Source organism: Echinococcus granulosus (genome assembly GCF_000524195.1).
Source record: "Echinococcus granulosus chromosome Unknown EG_S00081, whole genome shotgun sequence".
Classification (NCBI taxonomy): domain Eukaryota; kingdom Metazoa; phylum Platyhelminthes; class Cestoda; order Cyclophyllidea; family Taeniidae; genus Echinococcus; species Echinococcus granulosus.
Window position 1 is genome coordinate 57,067 of NW_020170461.1, and position 26,862 is coordinate 83,928.

The following is a 26,862-nucleotide window of genomic DNA, read 5'->3' on the forward strand; positions in this document are numbered from 1 at the left end:
TTGCCTCCTCCCCTGAAAGGCACATTAAAACAACATAAGTATTACATAACCTTTAATTTATACCAATAGCCTCCTGACACCTATGTACCTTGGCAATGCATATTCTTCCACACTACCTTGGCTTCTTACCACTTAGGAGAAGTCTCAAGCCATTGCAATACAACAAATTAGCGCTATAATCAGACGCACCAGAGGCGGACAAATTGTATACAAGTTGGTCATTACGTTCTTAATGGACAGAATCGTCACCTAAATCAAGAGGCTGGCATATGTGAGTGTTCAATTCTTGAGAATAACTTTGCTTGATGGTCTGAAGTGATCTCCCCATAACAAAATACTTCTAATAGGCCCATAGTAAACATGTCATGTGATCACAACTTCTCAACAACTCCGATGGAATGCTTCTGGCCGTAGAGCGAACAGTTTTGAGGCACTGAATGATGAGTTTATTCTCATATTACAATTCCGTAAATCTCGAGGATTAAGGGTTCGATGTCATTTTAACGATAGGGATAAAGCTTTCAGTACCACCACCGGATTGCAGATGTCTAGGTACCGCTAGAACGTATCGGCAAACAATCGTTTTCAGTCACACTTCTATCCTTCATGAATTGGAATACTCTCCACTGCCAGCCATCAACGCCTATGCGATCATCTCTCTCTGAGAGCTAAATCTGCAGTGAACGAGGTAGTGGAGGTTACCTCTAGCGAGTGTGAACAAGTATTGACACTACCCAATGCATAGTATTCGTCCAAAAATGCACCTTAGTAGTCGGTATGTATGCATTGAAAGGCTCCACAAACCATCATGTAAGGTAGCCCACTAAAACTTTCCCTAATGGGCTTTGCGCAAGCAGTGAGCAGAGGATTTCCTCTATCTGATACCAAAACAGCCGGGATGCATGACTTTCATGGTCCTCAAGGCGAAGTAATTGATCAGGCACAAACGAAGCTTCGTCAAGGCGTTCTTAGAATTCTGTTTTTCCCATATCTGGCATTCAACCATTTCACCAAAAATTGAAGGTAATGTGGCAGCACTTCCGTATGTCGCGGAAGCAGTAACTGCTGAGCACGAAGACAGTGAGACATAACTACCTCTTGAGTAGTAGCATGTCGAGACAAACAGCCAGCATGCGGGGTGAAACTAGCATTGTGGTGCGACAGATGTTTTGGGAAGTGCGGAGCCTTGACTGGTGGTCAGTAGAAGAAGAGGATAGAAATGTTCAGGTTGCATACACCTCAAACCAATGTTTGATGGACCGTGATAAATTTCCGGAAACCGACAATTATACGTTTTATGCCTAGAGTCAGAAAAATGTTTACAGGAGCCAAAATTTGTCATTCTTCCTCAGTGTTTCTCAAAGTAACACCGGCGAATCTAACATTCACTGAAAGCTTAAGATCTTAAAGAAAAACATGAGCAACAAAGGTTTCAGTCCTGTCTGTATCGGTAATTAAAAAGATTGTATTTTAACACCTTGTTGAGTAAATAGTTTTGCATGATTTGGCTGGATGAGCTAGCTAAATCAGCACTAGGTATTAGAGGATTGAAGTTTACTGTTGTTCATACAGGCCTTTGACATGCAGCAAACAGACTGGTTGTGTCCGCGAGGCTTACAATTGTTTCAGCACTTTGAGGTATTATATCTATTCTTTGGTCCCTATTACATGATAGATTATGCAGGATTTCACTTTTGAACTCCCACTTCTGATGAGGTCCCAGCCTTTTTAAAATTGCCTTTAGTTCGAAACGTTAGTGTGGCTATCGCGGTAACCCTTTTCAATCTTCCCAATTACCACGCCGTGGTATGGCCTTCGGACCATGCCAACAGCATTCCGACTCTTCTGTAATTCTAATCCTACTTGTACTTCCATGTCACCATGGCTTACTACGATCTGCTGAGGACTCAGCATTGTTTGTTATAGTATTCTAGTGGGACGTGTAATGCGTTAATTGTGCGGTTAAATCTTGGTTTTGGTGAATAGAGCACTTCGGGACTTTGCATGTCATAATGGGTGCGGAACCTTCAAAGGTGGGATGTTTCCTTTGCATCTTGGTCCAGACAATTTTGCTACTGAAACACAATAGTCAACTATGTCACTTATTGAACAATGTCATACCAATGTAAATGTTTTACTTACCGTCTTGTTCTTTAACCCCCGACTTTACACCCCTGGGTCGAAAAGCCTGATTTGAAAAAGACATCTTTTAATTTGATAATGTGGGGTTTCATGAATCCTCCGAATACATTAGAGAAAATCAGATTTTCTCTACTCTTTGGGGATCTATGGTGCCTTTTTAGTCACATAGATAGTCCAGTCTACCCGACTGTCCCCTGAAAGTGCTCCTTGATCTTTGTCACCTTGTTCTCTCTTCGGTGCTGCCCAGCAATATCTCTGAGTTCTATCCTAGTAGTAAACAAGTACAGAAGGTGTCGTGTCTTCACTTAATGGACATCCTGTATAGGCATCGTAGACAGTCCTGTAACGAACTTTTCCAGATGATTCACGGGTAGTGATGCTTCACCTGTTAATTGCTTTTCCACAGACTAGGGGAATGGGGTGGTTGCCGAGGGTAGACATCATTTCCAGCAGCAAATACACTTCTTCTGCCATGCCGGGGTTAATCACCCAGCAATAGAAATCAGGGTAGACGTCCTTTAAGACCGGGTTCGCTTTCCACTGCAACCGATGCAGTGCTCTGAGACTTCCCACAGGACGAATGAAGACATAATACTTGAACAGGATGTGCATTGTTGACTTTTAGAAGGGCTAGGGAGCTACTGGTTTGGCCCGGAGGCCAGCCTACCCGGCGAAGGTACAGCAGGAGACCCAAAGCTGCCCGTTCCCAAAATCGGGAGAGAAACAGACAAATAACCCATTAAAAAGTACTTAGACGTTAGTTCACGTTGCTGCCCTTGAAACTACGTAGAAAGTGATGCATCCTTTAATTATTCTCGTCAAGAGAACAGTTGTCTTTGTTTCCTCAAGTAGAAATTATGCAAACAATTATATTTGGTGCCAGATTAAAACTGCAAAGAGCAGATGAAGCTGTAACACCAATTATAATTATATTCTCATATGTGAGAATGCATAACAAGAGCGTTCACCATGAGGCGATTGGTGGGACCTAGATAAGCACTTCCACCCGATCAATTTACATATCCCCCCAGATGGCCTTAAGGCGGCCAATAGCCGTGATGGTAAACGTTCGAGGCACTGGCTGTGGGTAGCTGAGTCACATCACCCGGTCCAGCCTCAATAGGAAGTGGCGACGTAAGGCGACCGTTGTGATTGACCAGTACAATTTAAACCCGTTTTACCAATCGGATCGAGCCAAAATCGACTGTGTTCGGTCACCGACAGGTGGAGCCCTTTTATGCCTCATTTCAAGCCCTCCGGTGTCTCGTCTCAGTCAGGGATTTAGATATGTGGCTCCTATTAGCAGTTTTGCTTAATTTACGCAGTAAGTTTGCTCTTCACGTCATTCTTACTCATTTACACATAATGATATTTTTACAGTTTCATTTTATTGCCTATCTGCTACTTTTAGTTGTCTACCGGGTTTTTTTTTCTTAAAAATCAAGCTAATGCGCTTGAATTCGTTTTAATTGAGCCACCATTATTTTCAGTCATTTGAAGTAGTAATGATGAAAGAGTGACTTCTGCTGCTTCATTCGTCTGCATTTATCATCGGCTTCTGTCTCCACTTGTTTGATTAACGTGAGGTTTAAAGGAACGACAATTCGTCGCTGAAGTCTTAACAAGGCATACTAGTAGTGTAAGAGCCTTTTATTGTTAGGGTACAGATGGGTCGCGAGGCTACAGGCTTCGGTGTGAAGCCATATCGCCGAGGTGGTGTTAGAATCTACAGGGATTTTAGAACCCCCCATTTGAATGCATTACAGTCAATTACAAATTTGGAGAATATTTTCTTGCTTCTATCAACACTGTGACTCCCTAGTCATCCAGCATTGTGGAATGACCTGCTGGTGTTTAGACTGGGAGGCTGTAGGCATGAATGGGGAGTCGTGGAGTAACGCTGCCACTGCGTTCAAACCTGTTTCTTCTACTATAAGTATTGGTTAGTGCAAAAATGCCTTGGTTGCTAGAATTTAAGCTCGTATTGACCCTTTGACTGAATGGCCGATAGTAGAGTGTTGTGTAAACAAATGACTGTGCAGAGGTCAGTGGCCATGTTCCCCCTTCGAGCCTAGTCTTACTGGCGGTGGTCGGTGTGAGTACAGGGGAGGGAGAGTCGCATTAGTCACCGACTTTGCCTCTCCTAAATTAAACCTCCCCGCTAAATCCGAACACCTGCCCAGGTCAATGGCCTTTTGTTAGTCATTTATACACTCTCCAGTGAGACCGCACGGGAAGTTGAATAGGAGAATTTCTATACAATGCGGTTGACTTAGTTTGTGAGCTTGAGGTGGAGTTCATTCTCAGTAACTCCGCTGCTTTTGAGGCATTTGGAGTAAGAAGGGCAAGTTAGAATGAAGGAATGAGTAGGTTTGTGGGTCGTTTAAGGATCATAAACGACGTAATCATTTGCTCAACCAGTGATGGAGTGTATACCGAAGTCACAAGTCATTGAGCAAACAGACAACCTTTCCCATATCTGAGCTTTTCTGTAGTGTAGAAGAATCGAAGAACAGTAAATGGGTGGGGAGTCTAAAGTTACTATTCAACTGTTAAGATACGGCTTGTGGACAGATTTCATCTGCTTAGAAGAGTCCACGACTTTCCGATTCGCGACTTGTGCATATGTTTACGTGGGTGTAAACGATTTAATTCTTTTCTCACGTCAAATACAACCAAGTATTTTTGGCCTGCTAACCTTGAATTGGGATGCCACCAGCGACATGTATATTCCATCAGATGGAGGGTCTTCCTGAAAGTGATGCAACTGTCTTTGGGCAATCCATCACCGGAATCACATTGTTTAAACGCGGATCTGTTAGGACATGCTGCACCTTCTCCAAGGGTTATATGGTAAATCCCACAAGAAACCTCTGCGATTTTGAAACGGAAGCAGACTTCTCCCCATTCCAAACCTTAACCCTTATCCATCAGACTCATATGGTATGTAAGCGAACGAGATTTCGAAATAAGAGAAAAATGGTTCAGAGTACAATGAGAAGTAGCGTACTCACAGACTTATGTGCTTATTTATCGCTCCCTGTTCAAATGCCTACGTTAGAATGATGGTAATCATGCTATGAGTCTACGGGTTGCAACTAGTAATTCCTGCAAAACCCACCGATATCGTGGGACAAATTTGTCCCCCAGTTTTTTCCTCCTTTTCCTTATTTCCTACTTTACTGGGTTAGTTTTGAATCTTTGTCCCAAATTACAATTGCTATTCATTTTTTCCCCATTGCTATGGGGCTCTTAACATCCTCATCCAATCCTAGACTTGCTTTGGTACCATTCAAGTGGAAGAGCTCCGGGCTGGAATGAATGGCAAAAAGTTCGTTTAATTATCCCAAAACTCACCTCTCTACAGAAGATTCCTTTGGCTTTTGGTGTATTAAAGACCCGATTCAGCTTGACTCAAGTCTTGTCATGTTGTTTGCAAGTGGTAGAAGACGTCTGGTACATTTCTTCACTGCTGTCACGGTAGTGGATGTTGTCTGAGAGGATCAACTCCGTTAGAAACGCATCCGAAGACGAGTCAAACATGGCTCTTTAATCTCAATCGCCAGCAAGTGAAGTCGCTCATGCCTATCATAGGGCGTGAAGTCGAAAGAAACTATAATACTCAAGCAGAATATGTACTGTAGATATACACCGGGACTTGGGGCTACTGACATGAGCCGAGGCCCAGACCACCCGACAAAGGTACAGTGGTGTAGAGCCTACTTAACGTCGTAACATCCCATGTTTTTACGCCAAATCATTGGGTTAAAATATGTTGTTTGCTAAGATTACGGATAGAGTTTTACAAATTTGCGTATTACACCCCTTAGGTACTCAATGTTTGACAACAGGTCACGAAGTCTACGGTTTTGTAGGAAGTGAATTCCATGTGCAGACCTCATTACCAGTCGACTATCAAGTAGGTTGAAAAGACGAATATGCAAGTCCTCCTTCCATTACCACTACTACGAGGGCGTAAAAAGTAACACTTATGTTACTTTTGTATACAGATACTTGTCACAGACGAGGGTACGTTCCCGATCTCAAAGGCAGGGCTCTGCTCCACCAAGCTTTTTCAATGCCAAATTGCAAAAGGTCAGATTTGATATTTTTGGCCCTAAGTGCACTGCAATAAAAATGCAACTTTTTATCAAACGTTTTTTTCATTAAATCAGACGGCGTGGAGGAGAGAACACTGACCCTAAAGGGCACAATGAATGAGCATTTAACCTACATCTACCTCCTTTCTGATGAAGACCTTATTCCAACCACTATCTACTTTTTCAACAACAACACCTGGTCAGAGTCTACCTCCGGTAAGACCGTAGATGGAAAGGATGCAAAGTTGCCTAAATGGTGCTCAATCTTTCGGTTGTGTTCTTTTCTTATAATGTTGTGTAGCAAGTTTATGACTGAAGTGATTGAGGAAAACCTGAGGTTCACGCCCTTTACCCTTATTGCCATCTAGCACTCATCAATCCGACCTACTCCACTCCACTTGTACGCCACCGAGTCCCCAAAAACACGACCGTCATCTTGACCTGCTTCATAAAGAGGTGGCTTGGCGGAGTGAGTATCACTGTACTCAAAGTGATGAATGGCAATAGCCATTAGCTCCCAGCCTGTGTACATTTTTGGCATTTTTTTTGTTTTTCAGTTTCAGTTATTTACAACAGCACAAAAAGTTCTATATTACAGTACTACACATTTTGGTTATGAGTGGGACAATTTTATTTCAACGTATCCTCACATTTTAAAAGTTGGTAAGTTTTATGGTCTCTTTGATTGTTGATGTGTTCAGTCGTGAATGCGGTAGCACTAACCTCACTGATGAAGGGAAATTTGCAAGTTTAAAAATTTGTGTTAAGTTGTTATTTACTGCTAGTCTTCGTTGTTGTTCTTCTTAGCTCACAAAAACAACGATAATGGGAAGGTCATTGACACCGAGGTGACAAGCAATGGGTCAACTGACTACTACACCTGCAATTATGGAGGCGATTGGCTCACGCACGTCATTCACTGGGGTAAGATGTGTCAGCTATACCTGCCTGTCAGGTGACCAAGAGAGTGCTGTTTTCTGCATAGCTTGTAGCAGTGAAAATTGGTAGATTGCATGTAGAAATGCGCTAATATAAGGCGTGGACTTTTTTCCTATCATTCTGAAATCGCATTCAATCAAATGTCATTTAAATCTAATCGTTGGGGCTCAAGCTTGTAGTGTGGGTGTAATTCAGTTTCAACAACGCAGATGTTCCTTGTAGCAGGGGTAGATGCGATGTGCTCTAACCGATTTACTGGATTCTGGTGATGGATCACTCATCCACAGATGCATCACTTTCAGGACAACCCTCAGCCTTGATAACCCCAAAGCCTCACATGGCTGTTGGCATACCGATTCGAGGCTAACCTGTTGGGAATTCTTGGTCGTTTTTAAAGTGAGAAATGAAGTTATTCTTTTACACTCACATGCATACATAAATCGCCAATTGGAAAGTCGTGGATACTTCTGCACAAGTGGGTCTTCTCCACATTTTACATATTGACGGATGAACCTAAGCTGTTCTTCGTTCCTTCCACATTACTGAAAAGCCCAGCAATGGGATAGGACTGTTCATTTGCTCATTGACTTGTGATGGTAGTGACTTAATTGCTTCTATATTCACTCCCCAAAAGATCCACCATCTCACCCACTTCACCTTACCCACTCCGCCCTATCCACCCTGCTACATTCAGCCATCCTACCCCACCCTTCACATTCAAGGTATGAGATACTGCCGCTGCTGCAGAAGACGGTGCTTGCTTTGCATGTCTGTGTGTGAGTGTGTGTGAATGCCCCGGAGAGGGAGCCCTACAGCTGCTGAGGATCAATTTATCGTTGGGACTGTGATCCCTTTACTTGCTACGATATCATTAGGAAACGATGCATTGTGATATGATGGGTTGGGGCACAACTCAATTTTGTGCATGAAAATCACCTCTGAGTCAGTCAGGACTAGTCAGCGAGTCCGAGGCAAGTCCCATTCTAACGAACCAACATACCGCATGCGGTGGGGCGTACCAATGAGATGGCGTCACAGGTCCCTTGACTTGGAATAGGAAGTACTGTCGTATTCTGGTATTTATTCGCATCCCCCTTCTCATTCTCCAAGTGATGATTATCACCTTGTTTTTGTACTAGACAATTATATGATCACGTGCAAGGTAAGATAGATGGATGTGAGATAAAAGTGGGATTATGGAAGGTAGGACCACGTTTCTTCTCCACTAGTTAAGTCAAAATGGTGGATAAAAGTGGAATTGACAAGTTCGTGTCCTGTTGCGAAAGGATTGCAAAGTTACCCAGTTTTGTCTTCTTAATTGCTCCTTCATGCATGCTAATCACAAAATTGTTAGTTGAGAATGCATTTGAGACTGAAGGGTAGATTAGCTTCCGTTAGTACTCTGCGTATTATGGACACCCGACTAGATACAAATTCGAATTATGCGATTTGTTTGACCTTATTTTAGAAGAACCTATGACAACTACCACAACAAGAGCATACGTTACTACACCCACTACTACTACTACCACTACCACCACTGAAACTACCTTTGCTACAAAAGGTAAGGTGCCGGTAAAACATACACCGGCGTTCAAATGAAGGCGGGAATTTATACTGACATTAAAATAAGTAATAATTTGTAAGGTATCAAAACAGATTTTAGCACTTTACTTGATATTCCGATTCATTTATAAACCTACTTCAGCTTTTAACGAATGACTGGAGGCATTTATATTAAAAAGAGCTGTTAGTGCAGTTAAAATATCTTTGAACACCTTCCTTCACTAAAGCAGTCGGTCAAAAGTGAAGTTCTGTCCTGGTAATCAAGGTGGTTACACCAGGTCACGTTGTGTTCTCTAGTGCCACGGTTACACCCCTCTCCTGTGTAATTCTGTCACACGTCAAGTTTAGTTGCGTCCACTGATGAGGCAAGCGTTGCACGCACAGACCGAATGGCCACCGAGTGAGCTGAATGACTGGGAAAGGCCACGGCCAGCGCCTTTGACGGGTTGACACCATTCGAGTGTTTTAAAATGTCGAGAGTCGCTGAGTGTCGCATGGACACAGGCATTTGTAGTTCTCCGGGGCTCAGAATCCCACGCTTTAGCTGTTGAGATGTCCGATTTGTCACCACAGGCATCTTGATGAAGGCGATGTGAACCGGCCTGCAACATGTCGGTCACCTACCTGTTACTGATGATGGCTTGACTTGCCATTTACTATCCACTGTAATGGCACCACTTTAACCTGCCTTTTTGGCGGTGCATTTGTAAAATCTGGAGTCAGGGTTTGGCTCGAATGTCTGCTTTAATCAGTACTTAGTTTTTCGTCAGTTTTGCTCTTTTTAATACAAAGACTGCTTAGACCTAATGCATTCATTTAATTTTTATGCACAAAAAGCCATAGCAGAGTTTTTGTTATTGTTGTTATTGTTATTAATTTCATCTATTTTATTTTGTATTTTCAAAAATTCAACTAAATATGAGTGAAACAAATAACGTGCATTCGCTTCCCACGGTTTTTCGGGATAGCCTACCAAGTTTGAGACACTAAGAAATCAGGAAGGGAAATTACAAGCGGAAAAGGTTTATGAACTGAAAGTACCCGACGATTATATTCATCACAAAACAAGCCATTCTTGATGGTGGTAGTGATCATGCCATCTCCTTCTTACGTACCGTCGTAAAACCGAATTAGTGTGTCATTTTTGTTCCAGGCAAGAGTGTATTCCAAATCGACGAAGATGCAGCATCCATGTCACTCATTCAAGGTGAGTATTCTTCACTTGGATTCTGTTTCTATTACTTTCAATACCTTTAAAAAATGGTGAAACATTTTTTGCTAGTAAGTAGTAGTGACAGCTCCAAAAGTTAGCATGGGAGATATTCTGTGGACAAACTGTAGGCGTATTTCACTACCGAGCTGAGTGTAAACTGCTCCGGTTGATGGGAGCATAAATTTCACTTGGAAGGCGCGCTATAGGTGCAATAAAGTCGTATTTTTATTTTTCTTCTGCGCATAATTTTAGATAACAGTGGATTACATCTCGGTAAAATCGTTGGTATTACGATAGGGGCAGTTTGTGCTGTGGCTCTCCTCACAGCCTGCTCCCTTTTTGCATGGAGACAGACGCGAAAATCCACCGATGGTAAGAGGAGAGATGTGGAGAGGTGGGTTGAAAGAAAGTTCACCTATCTTAACTTCATGCGAAGGATAGTGACCCTCATTCACCGAAATTTTGTTAACCGGTTTAATGTGTCCATGTGCGCCGATTTCCTCCAAACATCTGTGGGTACTGGACGTGGGTGCATCAGTGCTTGTTTGAATGCTTGGGGAGGGTTGTCCCAAAACAACGGCCGCATAGTAGGCCAAAATAAATGACTTGATTTCGCCCATAAGTAACATCGACAATTGGCGTGTGTACGGCATTTGGGATTGGCATCGTGCCAAGGAAAAAATTTTTCGTGAAGAGGGCAGGATGGGGATTTAAGTCTGCCATTGCTTTCCTGCCTCAGGGCGCAAAGTCAGTAAATTTCGCGGTTTCAAAGCATACTGCATGTTACCTTTACTCAGGATTGATACACTTTGAAATATTATGCACAAGCCAAATCATGAAATACCTCCAACCTGCATAAATTTTTAAACAAGGGTGTTTTGCCCGCACGTTTATGTAGGATATATTTTGGAACGAAGGAAAGTAGTGTTGTTTCTACATTTTACCTATTCAGCGGCTGACTATAAAGGTTAATCTTATTAACCCTTTTAAAAATGCCAAATAAAGGTTAGAAATTTAACGTAACTATCTGCATAACGGTGGCCAGATTCCTTCCCTAGTCTGTCCATAAGTTCAACCCTTTTCCCCCTAAACTGAACGAACCAAAGCGAATTAAAACTCGAAACATATTAGGTAAAATCCAGCTTATTTTCCTATTTTAGGTGGAAATCCGAATCGAAACCTAATCAATCCTCGGCCGTTTAGAGTTAAATGTATAGTAATTCCTCCACCGTGACTGTCGCCTGTTGCAAGCACTATTGCTAGCAATACATTAGTGGATTTGTAATGCTTTGATTGTTTGTTTAACTGTTCGTTTTTGTTACGCGGGCATCGAAAGCTCCGCGATTGTACTTCCACGGGGCGGCATGGCCTACGGACCATGTCAGCAGCCGCTCAGACCTTCTGTTCGTTGGTAATACATTTTCTGTCCTTTTGTTATGAACTCTTTCAAATCCAGGCAAGACTTAGAGGGCCTCAAATTTTACTACGAATTTAGTTCCTCTTTTTAAGATGAAACCTTCTTTCCGAACTTTTGCATGCTTATCTAAAGTGCATTTCGAGGCTAAAATAAGTTAAACTTTTGCCTTTCGATTGGTGGCATTTCGGAAATGGGTATTGGTGTGGCCCAAGGGCCATTCAGCAGAGCGGAGGTACAACCTGCGGACACTTAAGTACCCGAGTACTTACGTGAAATGGCAAGCAGCCATACAATAATTGCATAATCTTGCCCATTTTAGCAGTCAAAATCTTGTATCTGTCGCTTGGAATGATGTTAGCTGCTTTAAAGTACATTGTAATTCAATGTTAAACCTGGTTTACAAAGTTGACTAGCAGGATCCAGATGATTCAAACACACGTTTTGTAATTTTACACGACCTATTCTGTTTCAGCGAATTGACTTGTGTTTAAGACACTAACAACAAACAAAGTGGAGTACTCAGATTACCCCCTGAGGATTCAATAGTTGATGGGAAGGTGTTTCCAAATCTAAAGGGGCTTTGGTGCTGCCTTTCGAGTAGTTTAGACCTGGCATCTATTTTCGATTACCGGCGACATAAAACAGAGGCATTCCGTCATATGTGTAATGATCCGTTAGAACAAAACTACTTACCATTCAGTCTTCTTTTAATTTTTGCTGCTTTGTTTTCTAACTAAAAATAAAACTTAAAACTCGTGATTTTAAAATACCTTGTTCTCTGAAGCGCTTACCTTTTTAAAAATGGACAAATGAAACAGACACCGGTCAAAACTAAGTAAGCTCATCTCAGTTTTCACAAATACGGCTTGCTCTTCAAAAATTCTGACCTAGTCATTTCATTTAAAGCCTCGTATTATTGTTTAAAGATCTGTATATTCCAGGATGAAATCGCAATGCGTGGAAATATCGTCACAACGTGGAGGAGTGCAAATTTTCCTCAACAAATGGTAGAGTAGAGCACACTAATGGCCTGAAATACATTTAAATATTATTGGACTAAAAATCTTGAAATTTCAGACGTAGCATTTGCAAAAGTGTTTGTTGAAATTGTGCAACAAGAAGTTGTTTTCTCGCCATTCATCCAGAGGCCATTATAGTCCCACATTCCATTGCATCCCATTCTTACTTGCTATTTTCTTAAGCATTTGGCATTGCCTTTATCAATGCACCGCTTACCCAACCGAGAACACAAGTCCGCCGAATTCAAAGGTTAAAACGGATCGCTTTTCTACAGCACCTCAAGTGGTCTCTGTATTTATAGCAAGTTAGAAAACTAAAAAAGAAAATGTATATTAATAACGTACTAGTTTAGCCAAAAAGCCATGTCGCAGAGCGGAAGGCCAACCTACAGAGACTGAAGCGTCTGCGCAAGTACCCAGAGCTAAGTAAAATGCCAAATCACTGCACTACGCCATTTAACGTGAAATTGCTGTTTAATCAGCGCTCAACGAAAAATCACGACTTTCTGTTTGCTATTTGAACGCCAGATGCTTCAAGCTCCTGGAAGCTCCGATTACTCGGTCCTAAGGGGTAGAAATCACCCCAGCAAATCTGAAACACGGGGACGTCATCAATTGTCATTTGTTCAGTAAAACACAAGGCAAAACAAATCACCGATCGTGCCCATCTCCGTGTATTCCAATAAATTTTGATTAAAAACTGTTATATCTTTGGTTAAATGTACTTGTGTAGTAATGATCCACTTTGATTAAGCACGCAGATATTTCAGTCTCTCAGGCTGTACTTCTCCTCCAAAGCATGCCTTTAGAACGATGCTAAAAACTTCCTAGATCTTCCCTATATTGATGCAGCCGTTGCGTGTTACGACATTTGGGGGAGACTCGAGGCACTGCAACAAATTAACAACCACAACCACCGAATAAGTTGAGTGGAAACCGATTACTTTGCTTGGAACACCTGGAGGTAAATCATTGAAGTGGACGCACCAAATTAGTTTTTTCATCTAAAGCACCTTTTTGCATGGAAGGCCAGTTATTCCGGTTGCCTTGGTTTGCACTTCGAAGCCTGTTTTAAGATTCTCGACTAATTTGTGCTGCAGCTGTAATCACCAAAGGAAATAAATGACCTGCAGGAGCTAAACACCTTCCACAGAACAAATTCTTTCCAAAACTGTGATCAAGAAAGACGCACGAAAAAACCAATAAATTTTCCTCATATTCGAAGCAATTTCAAGTAAAATTTGTGTTAGCTCGTTTCTTAACGGAAGCAAGACTTCAGTCTGATTGGTCAGTCGAACTTAGTGAATAATCTGGCATTAGTTAACCCAAAAAATGTAAAATTGGTATACGCTTCCTTGTGCACCACTTACGAACAAAAAAACAGCAGCCTAGTAATTAGAATTGCAAACGTCTCTGGTGCTTCTTCTGTCCAGTTTCGTCATCCAGTAGCCCTTTGGGCGGAATAGTGAAGGTAATTAAAGGCGAAGCAATGTTGCTTTTGAAGCACATTAATCAGTTATAAAAAGGAAAAATAGACACACTGCTAAAGAGCACCAGTAAATGAGCCTGTTTATAGGTAAAATCAACTCATCTACTGACAAAAGGGACATTAAAATGAAAAAAACCTAAGATAAACAGCATCTCGCCGAGCCATTCCTGAAATCGTGAGGAGGCATAATACTGGTACAGAAAACTCCACTGGCGACGTACAGATGGGCTGAGGGACATCTGGTAAGGCCTAAATGATATGTCACCAGAGGTATAAGCAAAGAGATAAACGAATGACCAAAGTGTTACGGAGCCGTCTCTCCTCTTCAGCGTGTCCTCCCCTGTGCTCCCTACGGTCAACCTCACGCGTCAGCCATCACAATGCTGTCGGTGCCATACGAAAAACTTCCACCAGCCACTTATGCTGGTCATGCGATTTCCATGCAATCGAAAAGGTATATGACTGCAAAGTCACAGATCCCTCTTTGTGCTTCCACTAGAGCTAGACTTCTGTCCTGTATGGGAACTGTAATGGTGGACTGGGAATGTGCTGGCCATCAGGCATGACCATGGCCAGTTGAAAAGTACTGGCCTAAAAGAAGATTCATATAGCAATAGATGGGATTTAACGTAGTTCCATGGGGGTAGAGTTTCCTATCTATTGCTCCTTACCACTTCGATGTCACTTCCGTGCTGTCCAGCCTTTTAAACTAAATTCCACCTAGGCGTGACTTGTTCACTTCATTGACATCTTCACACGGGTTCTGCAGACATCTCTGTAACAAACTTTTCCTGTCGGTTCACGACTAGTATTACGTCACTAGCTAGTAGCTAACCCGCAAACTACGGGGCTGGGACATTTGCCGAAGGTAAACGTAATTTTTAATTTTCTCTTTTAGGCAACGCCATAGATTCCCCCATCCGCACTATATACCCTTTCCTATCACGTTAAGGCCTTGAGTTCAGTAATGGAAATCAGGGTGATTGTTCATAGAGTATTGTTTTGATTTATACTGCCGCCAATGTAGGGCCTAAAGTCATTTCTGAAGACGAAAGAAGACACACAACCTATGCAGGCAAGGTTTCGAAGGTGTACAGATGCGTCTAGGACTATCGACATGATTCGGAGACCAAACCACCTTGCAGAAGAAGCATAATGGCAGTGCTCTTTAATGCCTGCAACCAGGGGTTCGCAAAACAGCATGCCGAAGTGTATTACCACAAATTTAAATTGTTGGTGATTTTATCTGCTTTATCAGGTACAAATCATCATCCGGAGTACTTAGACCTTACTTTGAACTGCCCTTTGGGAAAATTTGTCACCTGTACTACTTTGAAACATCTTGTTTACAATTTAGCCAAACAGTCATCCTCGACTTGTTCACCGTTGGGTTTGATGGACAACGAAAACGTCAAGTTAATGGATGGATGACGACGTTTTTGCATAAATTACTTATTTGAACTGATCTAGACCTGAAAATATTTACGATTGCTTATAGTACCAAATTAAATACAACGTTATAAGCCAACAAATCGGCATAGTTTTTCTTCATCTCCCACAAAACTTTGCTCGTGTGCTGAAATCCATTTTCTTATTTGAATGCAATGCATGAAGTTCAGTATGGAAAACGCAGAAGTTTCTCTTGGCGTTTGTAAGGGAACATTTGGAGAGGGTGTGGCATGCCTTAACACATCTACACTTAAGCAATGTGAATCTGATGATGGATCAGACAAATACAAATGGATCGCTTTTTGGATAACCCTCCGTCTTTGATGATACCACTGGCACTTGTATGTCGCTGCTGGCACGCCAATGCGAGAGTAAGGCTATAAATTTTTTATTGCATTTAACTTGGGAAACGAGTTAAATCGTTTACACCCACACAGGCGCATGCACAAGTCGCTAATCGCAAAATCGTGGACTCTTCTGAGTAGAACAGATCTTTTTTACAAGCCATACCTTAATAGTTGAATGTGAACTTCAAGGCCTGCCCGTCTGCTGATCTTCGTTCCTTCCACATTAGAGAAGAGGATAGCCATGGAATAGGACAGCCCGCTAGAGACGAAAGAGACTTGGTAGCCTCAATATTCACTCCAACCTTGGTTCAGTAAGCGAATACGTCGTCGATCAATCTCAAACAGTGCACCACCTCAATACTCTACACCGCGCTATCCTCTCCTTCCCTACACACCTTGGACACTAGACCCTACATCATCTCCGAAGACTGCGCTTTTTTTGTGTGCGTGATTGTAATGCACTGCAGACGGAATTGTTCACTTGATGCTGGAATATGAGGCGATACCATGTGACTAAGAATTGCGTCAGGACTACTCATTGAGTCGGGAGAACGCCCCATTCGTACAAACCTATCAAAGACCTTACATCTCGCACTGTTTGTTAAAAAAATTAACTATGGACAGGCCCCATATCTCACCTTACCTGGAAGAGAAAGAGGAGGTCCCATTTAAATTGCAAAGTTTTAATTTTTCTCGCAAGGAGACAATTGCATGCGAATATAGAGCTTAAATTGGAATCCACTGGTTTGCATCCCTTCAGGAAAGAGTTCAAAATTATAATGAGATTTGTGTAACCCTTCGAGACTTGTCTGCCGACGAATGGATATGTAATGCCTGGGCAGAATATGTATTATTAACCTGCAGTGCTTGGGGCTACTAGCGGTGGGTCAAAGGCCACGCCACAAAGTGGAGGTGCAGTGGCGGAGCACCCATGTGGCCCGGTACCAGAATGGAGAGCTAAAGAGACGATGAACATTTTACATTTGTGGCAACCAATTTTCAACTTATACACTTTTTACTGTACATGCATTTATCCGTTTTTTCTTCTCATAAGTCAGTGTCTGCCTTTTGATTGAAATTCAAACAACTGCCCGCTCTCTTAATTTGCCTTAATTGCATGTGCGAGATCTACGAGATCCTTTCGTGACAGACGAGAATGCGAACGAATATGCAATCAGGCTCGCTCAGGTTTGGTCTTTGGGTGTAGGAGGGAAGTCTATGCGCTAAAGTAAAAAGCTCACCGTGGATTTAAGCTTTAGACATTGCCATTTTGTGAATGTGTGAAACATCTTTATTCTCTAATCACAAATTCGTGACATGTTAGGTGATCTTTCAAGTTTATGACTAAGACATATTTGGCAGCAATTCATGATTCAGCTAGTGCATGTAAAGCATTTTAAAATTAAAATCGACATGAAGTACGTGTTTTTAGACCTATTATGCTTTGAGTCTACGGGTTGTGGTTGCCATACCTTTTGTTTTGATTTTCCTTGAGGGCGCGTTCCATAGCATTTAAATCAATGCCAAAACTAAACTCAAGTGAAAATTCTGATGTTGCTGCACATCTTTAAACATAAGATTTTTTCAACTAACAGAAGTTTTTTTTAATTACACAAGCATGCTTTTTTGCCTTTTCGTCATGATTTTCGTATGAGGAGATCTCTGGAAACTCTAGAAACGGATTATGCTTAGTTGTATGTAAACATGGTTAAATCACAACGTACCTACCTTTTTTAATTCCAAAATTCAAGTTAAGAAGGAAGTTTACATAAAAGCTTTTTAATGGTTGGCCTGTTGCATTTTTTCTGGAAAAAATCCCCTTGCGAAAGGTTATCTAGGGGTTTACTGACGCCAATCCCACTTTCCTCTTTCTAGCGCTATGGTTAGATTTCCTACCACTAAAAATACCAGTTATCACGCTTAATTCATAAAGTGCTGGATTTTATTTGTCGTTGATAGTAGTGAAAAGAAAACACACCATTAGCTTGGCTTGTTTTGTGTGTCGATAGTCGACAAAATCAAGGAAATAAGTGAGTATACATGTAGACCAACGTGTAGATGCGTTTATTTTATTCCATCCTGAAACTAAATCATCTTACAAAAAGACACTTATTGCTATCTTAGAATCGATTAAAGGTCGGTGAATGTAAACAAAATGTTCACTTCTACCGAGTCGCAAGTTCCTTTTTGTTTTAAGGTTAAGGGCAATGTCCACTTAACTTTCCTCTCGTCTTGGTAAAATACACAGCTTTCTCCGCTTTGTAAACATCTAGGAGATGATGCTCAGTGCTCCAAGTCGTCACCTAAGTCTTAATAATCAGAGGTAGTATGTAAGAGCTATACTGGCAACTTGCAGAAGAATTGGGTGGCTATTGTCATGGTCCAAAGGCCATGCCGCAAAGCGGAAGGAAAAGTACGCATGTTTGAACACACAGCTGAATCAAATATCAAGTCGCCACATTCTCACTCTCTACCTTCGAGCGTCGTCTCCGGCGTTCCCTATGTTCAACCTCCCACATCGGTCATCGAAGCGTTGGTGGTGCCTTAAAAACCAACCACTAGCCGACAACACTACCCATTTAATTTTCTTGCATGTGAGAAGGCGTTTAACCCCGACCTCACTGATCCGCCTCGTCAGTTCCATTGTAACTGCAGTTTTGTCCCATTTGGGAAGCATACCACTCAAGATTAGACGATACTTTACATCGAGAGTACGTTGAATGCCACTGGGAGAAAATTAATCCAAAAGCTGAGTCAATAAAAAAACAAGCGAAAAAAACAGGCGGAGCAGGTAAAGGACAAGACTTGGATTGATTTTAATAAACCTATTTTTGCAAAACTATTCCTCCCTTTCACTACCGCCCATCTATCTACCTATCATAGTTCCCTTTAGCCAATGCAGACGTGGAGGCAGCAATGCATGTTCATGTAATCAGCATCGTCTTATGCTTATCGCAAGCAGCATCACATGGAACTCTTCCAAAGTGTTCAAGTCTGGCGTCATCTCGCATGTTGACAACTATCTTGAAGGGCATGAGAGTGTGGTAAATACCAAAAGTAGGTGTCACTTGTAACCCCTCTGTTTTACATCTTTACGAGGTCATTCATCCGTGGCAGATGACCTTCTTCATTGAAGTTAAGTCTTTGTACCTTGGCATATGCGTCGGGATAGGCATCCCATTGAAGAGGTTTCGCTCCAAAGTCTTAGCTCAAGTAGTAATAAGCCAAAGTATTATATTATTGTATTATAATATATAGTGTATACACATATAATATATTACTATATTATATTATCACGTTACAGAAGAGGTGGGTGACTATTGGCATGGGCCTAAGTCTAGAGTAGGTGTACACTATGCGAGGACCAATTCCGGCGTCTGGACGCACTTAAACAGACACAAAACACTACTGAGCTGCTTATTGTGCCTGTGTGAAGATATCAATTAGGTGAACACGTGATACTCCTCCCACCTCCCTCCTACCTGGGTAAAACCTAGATAGTGAAGTGAAAAAACATGTCAAGGAAAAGTGGACGCAAAACCCTGCCCCCACAAAACATGTCAAATCCCGTCCTTTGTTATATGACTCTGCTGTTGGGCCAATGTTCCATCAGCTAGCGATGGGCATGCATGTTGGCCAGCAGATTCCCTTGTCCTCATTAAAATTCCCTTACAGGACGAATCTCCGTATCCAATAGACTTGCCAAGGGAGATCAGTGAAGTTACAGTCAAGCATCTCATCTGCTACATGGACATAAGGACTCGATGTCTGAAATCTTAAAAGTCTACCCAACATAGTAAATAATCTCGAAACCACCGTCCGGTTAAAAGTGTTTTTGAATGAATGTCAAAACTTTTTGTTATACTCATGACGCCAAAGTAAGAGGCAAGTGTGAAGCACAGCACTGATGTCTGAAAAATCAAGGTTTCAACATCAGATTAAGTCACATTTTTTGCAATTTGTAAGCTAATGATGGAGGAGAAATTAGCATATTTAAATGCTCTCAACAGCTCCACATTGAGCTTTTTAACGAATGTAAATGAAGTAAACAGTTGGCAGAGCTGATGATCTAAGAAAAAAGTTAATCAACTTTCGTGAGAAGATGACATACGATTAGGGTTAGGGCCTCATTCTCATAGCTTTTATGACAGGTGATCTCTTTTCGGTTATTTTTCCACAATTCACTTAACGTGTTATAATATGTGACTACTAAATGACGCTTCCATCTATCTCATCATGAACGTGCGTGGTTGTCACTGCTTCCGCGGGGTGCACATGGCTGTAACATCAAGCTGATAAACAATCTGAAGACGTTAACTTTTAAAATGACTTGTTCTATTTTGCATCCACTTTATCATATTGACATTATTTAAAATTCCTGTATACTATGAATTGTAATAAGCTGTTTGCTTAACTCTAGATTTTAGCAACGGACTACGCAGGGGTTCCGCCGTTGTGCGTCCACCGGATGGGCTGGACGCCGGATCATGCAAGTACTCTCAACCCCTTCTCCACATCGGCAATGCCTAATCTATTCAATTGTTATGTCCTCTTTTGTCTTCAGGAAAATTACAGGCACAAAATACAAATTAAATACTCCTTTTGGTAATACTTGAAAGGTGCTAATGTTACATCGCTTTTTGAGCTGTATAATCTTTGTAAGGATCAAACAAAAGATAGAAATCCGAACTGAATTTAAGTGTACTTTCGTGGATTTTAAATTAATTAAGTTCATGTTTGTGCACATTCATTTACGAAAAACTATACCATCTTGTTTCACTACTCTACATTTTTGAAATAATGTATTTTCCAATTTACTCAGATTTGAACTGAAAGACTACTGGAATATTCCAGTGTTGCGGTATATTAATGACCTGCCACAAGCTCATGAAAATTCCAAGCATTTTACAGCGGTGGAGAGGTTAACAATAATCCCTAAAATTAAATGGCTATGCATAAACTCACCACAATCACAATGCTACTACAGTGGAAAAAAATCAAGCATCTCAAACAAGGGCGATGGTACTGTAAGCATTTCGTGTTGTTAGACCATTCATAAAAAAAAACGAACCGGGTGCACTTTACAGTGAGCAAAACAGGCAGACTGCATGAATGTCAGGGAAAGGTGGTAAATTTAGTTTCATCGACAACTTGTCCAGGCTACTAGACACGTCTGCAGCGGTCCAATGTAGTGGTGCGCAGTGAGTACAGATTAAAATTAGAAAAATATATTTCTAGACCAGTTGGGAAATTCTAAGACTTAAAACTACTAAGAATGATCCTTTTAATTATCACCAAATCCCTGATTTTCTGTAAATTTTGAGTTAGGGAGAATTTTTTCGCTGGAGCGCGCCGTCTTTTTTGGTCTTTGACACCGACGTTACAACACCGATTCCACTTTGCCAGAGGGCAGCAATTCATTGACTTTCATAATCTTTAACTATGGCAGACATTTGTAGCTTCTGCTGGCGCAGTAAATTTCATCATTTTGCTTAAGCAAACAAAATCGTGAAGTGAAAAGGCATGAGAACGCACTCAAAAATCCAGATGACATTAATTTGACATTTTGTCACTAACTGGAAAAAGTGTATTTTTTATAATGAATTGTAACAAAGCATATTTAAATATACAGTTATCTCCTAAAGGAAGTGGATAGGAAGTTTTTTCCATGTGTTTTCTTAGAAAACGTGCAAAGTTATTTTTTGAGATGCTATCTAACAAGAGAAACTGAAACATGGAACAAACAGTTTGATTATCTTCGTTTTCTAAAAGGAAGGCTGCTGATTGTTAGTGCTTACCGAACCCACCAAAGAGCTCCGAGACCTTCCTGAAGATGCAAGACAGCATACTATTCAGACAGAATGCGTACTGTCGATGTAGATAAGGGGGTTGTTGGTCACTGGCATGACCCAGAGGTCAGGTCGCCTGGAGGGGGTATAATGGAGGAGCCCCCTAGGAGCCAGTTAGCGAAACCGAGAGTTAAAGAAACGATTAACAGTGCTAGCAGAGCAATGATTGGTGGAATAAGAATAAAGTTTTTTTTCGGAAAAAAATTGTTCTGATAACCAAAAGAGAATCATGGGCGCACAGATAAAAATAAACCTTCTGATTCTTAATAGTCTTAAACAAAACAACAAAAGGCAATGATGGCAATAAGTTGGTGGTAGAGATCTGCAAGTCGAAAGGTCCAGTCGGATTCAGATCCGACTTCCAGTAACACCTCATGATAAAGGTAGTTTTATCACGTCCATAACCAACACCCTAGTTTTTATGGCCAAAACCGTCAAGTGGCTCTGCATGATACACCAAATGAAATGTAAAAAAGGCCCATTATAAGCTTGGTAGCATGTTTGGTGGCTGCGTTTTCTTACCTGAATTCGCTGTTACAGACACGGGTCATGTATGTTTTTCACTTTAATAAATGTTTGTATCAAATTTTGGTCATAAACAGTTTGCTCGAGTTTAAAAAAAAATAGAAACAGGTAAATAAGCTGATATTGATGTGATATGTTTGGCTTTTAAAATACAGTTTATATGATCAAAAAAACAATGATGGTTGGTGTCATGTAAAAACGAGAAAGTGAATGGTGGCAGATTTGCCTCGCAAGCCAGGGTAGCGAAAGTAAAAAGAAGCCGATCCGACACTAATGTTAAAATGCATTAAAAGTCCTTGATTAAGTCTACAAAGACAATTTTTGACTGGTGGCAAGTCAGTTGCACTTCTTAATTCACTCCTTGTGTCCATTTGTCAAGAACAGGAAGCCTCTTCTTCCCATTACCCTGGCATCGAGTGTAATTAAATATAAGGTAGCAAAAAAAATTAACAGCCTTTCTTTTTGGTTTTTTTCAGTGAAAGTACAGAGCGTGTGAAAAAATTAATGACGTATTATTAGGCCAACCCTCTACCGCATTTGGTGAAGCAGAAGTCGTTATTTGAATGAAACAAAACAATCAAGATTGACAAATAATATTCTTTCAGATCGAGTTTATCTTAAACAAGGCGATTATTTCGTGGTGGGACATTTATCTGGCCATTGCAGCATTTCCCGACTCAATGCTATACAATTTTTAAAGTTGTTATCCTCTCAAAATACCCTTTATCGTTGTGGAATGAAGCGTTATGTCACGCCTTTCCGGCGGTATGCCATGAATCGCGGATGTTTATCTCAAAAAGAAAACCTTAGACTTTTGTTTTCTTACCTAAAATGACGCCCTTGAGGGGGTTTAACTCGTCCTCCACAAGCGGCTGTGTGTCCGCCGTTAAATTAAATGCATATAAGTACTGCAAGGCGGCAAAGACATAAACAAGCGGAATTACCGACCAATATTTTGTTGACGACCACCACGACACCCGCAAGATTTTGCATTTCCCTGAAAATGTCTCACTTTTAGTTTTACTTGCCAACAAAATAAATTCACTTTAAAACCAAAGTAAACTCTTGGGATGAAACAAACTTAGTGAGTAAAGTCATTTATTCTGGGTTATGGAATTTCGAATGACATTTGTGACAGTCTGAAGTGCTCTTAATTCGCCTGCAATTTGGTTTGTTCTGCATCCATAATTTATTTCCTCTCATATCTTCAGGAATGGATAAGACACCAAGCTGGTCATAATGCGATGGGATGCCTCAGCTAATAAATCACACTTTTTGGCAGGACATTTAATTGCAGTTAGGTTTAGAATAAAACTAAGGGGGACAAAATAAATGATCCTCTCAAGATTGACTGAATAATCTACAGGAAGTGACAAAAATGAGCCAGAAGAATGATCTTTCACTCAGCTAACCACCATTTTAGAGCTTATTCCATGCGACCGTCTCTTAGCTAAAAAATTCAAGATTGTATTGGCTTTGTAAAACATGAATTGTAAATATTTAGCCAAAGGTAAAAAAATGGCCCCCATGTGACCCTATGGAAGGTGTGGTGATGCTAAAACGACGACCAAATTTGTTTGAAAGGTCTGTAAATGGCGTTCGCGTGATGACCGACACTGTCTAACTATTTCACATATGCCAAAAATGACGCCTAAAATACGACAGAGGCGATGTAATGGACTTACTACCAGCGTCACATATGTGACAAAATTCCTTTATGGTAACGGATTGTACCAAATCTTTTAGTGCCAATTTTAAATTGGCTATAAATTGTTCTTAGTTTGCCAGCAGAAACAGAAAAAGAGAAATAGTCGCGATAATTAAATAGCATGACACGATAGACCGAAATAAAAGCGCATGAGGTGTGTTGTGGCTGATCTTCCTCTGAGACCCTGGCAGCCATTGTAAACAATTGCCATGCTGTTTTGGCTTGGCACTAGTCCCTATTTGTTAGTGTTACTGGTACCTCACACTCATTCCACATGAAGCTGCGTGAAGTTGTCACTTTCCGTGCATAGCTTTCAGTACAACTACACTCTCCCGAGTTTGTTTGTTATACATGCTTTGTCTGTCTAGCATGATGCGTCACGACTGGTTCAACTACTGCTTAATAACCAAGACCATTCTGTATCTACTTTGTTGTTTAACTGCAGCCATTTGTTGCAACCATTAGCCACGATCAAGGGACCCGCCAGTGTAAGGCAGATTGGAATGCTGCCGAAATACATCACCAGAATAAACTTGAGTTTTTTTCCTATCCAGCATGTACTGTCAAGCTGTTTAATTGAATGGGAAGCAAGTGACCTCTTTGTACCCTTTCCCAATCCTGTAGGTAAGGTGAAGCAACTGTACGTGACATTATTTTTACTTCCACATGAACTGTGGAGAATGGAAGGTTTAAACAAAGTTCATGGTGTACCCCATTAATCGGTGCCATTACGGGGGTAGCAGCAGTGCACACCATTCACTTGACCCGAGGTCACATTGGCGATGTCAAAGTGTATTGATGAGGGGGGAACGAGAAATCGGTATTCAATAAATTGCGCGGTCTCTTTGACCTTTTCTACCAACATTACTTGATATATGGACCCGTTCGGGTTTAAAAAACACGTGCTCACTTCACTCGTTCTTCTAAATAATGTTTTCCTCTATAGAAATCGCGAAAACCTACCTTATTCGCACCTTGACGTAATTTGTTTTCCAAGTTGATTTACTTCTTTATGATCGAAGCCATGGCTCCATTTAACTTTGAGGAACATTGCTTGAAAGAGGTGATTAAGTCGATCCGAGAAAACCATGGGCGATCATTGTTTTGTAACACTTTCGCAGTTTCGCTTCTCTACCTCCAGGTTCACAACTTTGAACCGAGAAGAATGTTGAGAGAATGACATCGTGTACGGTGGCGATGTGGGATTTTTTGGGACGTAGCAGGTTTTCTCCTTCTTGGGGATCGATGCCATTCACCGAGTGACAACGTTAGTTCAGTCTGTTCACTTACCACCGAAACTGATGTATTAGGCCAAACATGTGTTAACAATGTTATGTCTTCTTTCGCCGTCAGCGAACCCTCGAGGCGCTACATTAATTGCAGCTCCAAGTAAACCCGGTCTTTGAAAACACCTTTTGGCAACTATCTCAGTTATACGTTCTTTAGGGAAGCCATTAACGAATCGAGCGAAACTAGACGTGAATAATCTGAAAAAGTTTACTAGGAAGCTGTCTACCGTTCCTGATTGTAGACATTAACTATGCAAACACGCAATACTTCCTCCACCTCTCTACAGGCTGGATAGAACCCAGGTAGACATGGCTGGGCAGCATTGAGGTGAGAAAAAGTGTAATTTTTTGCACCCTGTCCTTAAATAAGTGATTCTGCATTAAGTCAGTGCTTTCAAGACTAACGATGGTGACACGTGGTGGTCAGCACATTCCCTCATCCCCCAATTTCAGTTCCCATTCATGGTGAATCTCCATATCCGGTATAATTGACAGCAGAGATCAGTAGGGTAAAGGTCCAAGAGGGGGGCGAGGGTAGAGAGGCTCAAAAGGAGAGGTGGCCTATGCAATATTTGGACCTATTTGTTTAATTCTATTTTGATTTGGGGGTACTTGAGGCTCAGCTATTGTACTCCCACTGCCCAACATGGCCCTCAGTCCATAATAGTAGCCTCTCTGCCCCCCTGTACTTCCACAATACATATTCTGCCCTAGGATTAGGTCTTATTTGTCTTCGAAGGGGTCTCGGGGTGCTACACAACCTTGAGCAGAAACTCGGAATGTCATTTACCCCAAGTAAACAAATGGAACCAAGATGCTAGCGAGGAAATAATTTATATTAACAACAAGCCCTTTGGATGACTTGTCAATGAGGAGATTTGGATTTACACAATGGTAAATATTCATTTTAATAAATAGTATTTTGTTTACTAAATAATTGTTAAATTTGCAATAGATTGACCAACTAAATCATAATGTCACATTTGGCCTATTCTTTCCTGAAGTCGTAATCAACCACACCATTTTGGATGCACAGAGGCGCAGAAGAGCCGGCCATAAGCGACATGGCCGAAATACATACCTCAATTCCCATGCGTGATTTAACAAACAACTAAAACAAATTAGATTCTGTGAGAAGCTGGAAAATGTGCAAATAATTGTTTTTGGAAAAATCAAGATTCAAGGGCAACTGGAACCGCTAACAATTTGTGATATACATAGCTATACCCTAATGTTTATTTGATCAAGGAAAATTTTTAATGCTATCTTTCCTACATTAGGCGGATTAACCCAAGGCAGTAGCAGTGATGTGTTAATGCAATGTTCTGTTACGTTTTGTGATGCCGTCATTGTCGCATCACCGTCATCGCATGCTTTAGCTGGCCCCAGAGACCGAATCGGATGCAATCCTTCAAGTTTAACTCCATTGACCACTCACGCTTGGAACTTTATCCGCATTCCTCTGGTGCGGCAGTTCTGGACATAAAAATGAGCAAATGCAGTGATATGTCAAGTGGTGCAGTCTTAATTTTATTTAAAATAAAAAGTTTTTGGTTTAAATAATTCAAACCTAAGCAATACCCATGGGAATCATTTTTATTTGTGAGCATAACTCACCCCTTTTTCATTGGTTATTTATAGATGGTGAAATTAATTGTCTAGTAGGCTGGAAAAAATACGCATAAAAAACGTTAATCTTCAACAAATTAATCTGTTTGATTACTGTTTTTCATAAATAGACTAGTCGTTTACCCTGGCTGATTAGGGGTTGCTCCAGATGAAATAATGACTTAGGCGTAACCATCACATT

At 41.1% G+C, this 26,862-nt stretch overlaps 1 protein-coding gene across 1 annotated transcript; it reads left to right on the plus strand. All coding sequences in view use genetic code 11, as the record gives it.

Annotated features, from left to right (window-relative positions):
- Positions 1-4,851: 4,851 nt before the first annotated feature.
- Positions 4,852-7,201, plus strand: EGR_07564 (hypothetical protein; the record flags this gene model as incomplete). The annotated part of the gene is made up of 5 exons (XM_024496813.1): positions 4,852-5,089; positions 5,973-6,061; positions 6,153-6,237; positions 6,318-6,458; positions 7,050-7,201. The coding sequence occupies 5 exons, from the start codon at positions 4,852-4,854 to the stop codon at positions 7,199-7,201; spliced, it is 705 nt and encodes a 234-aa protein (XP_024348749.1).
- Positions 7,202-26,862: the final 19,661 nt, after the last annotated feature.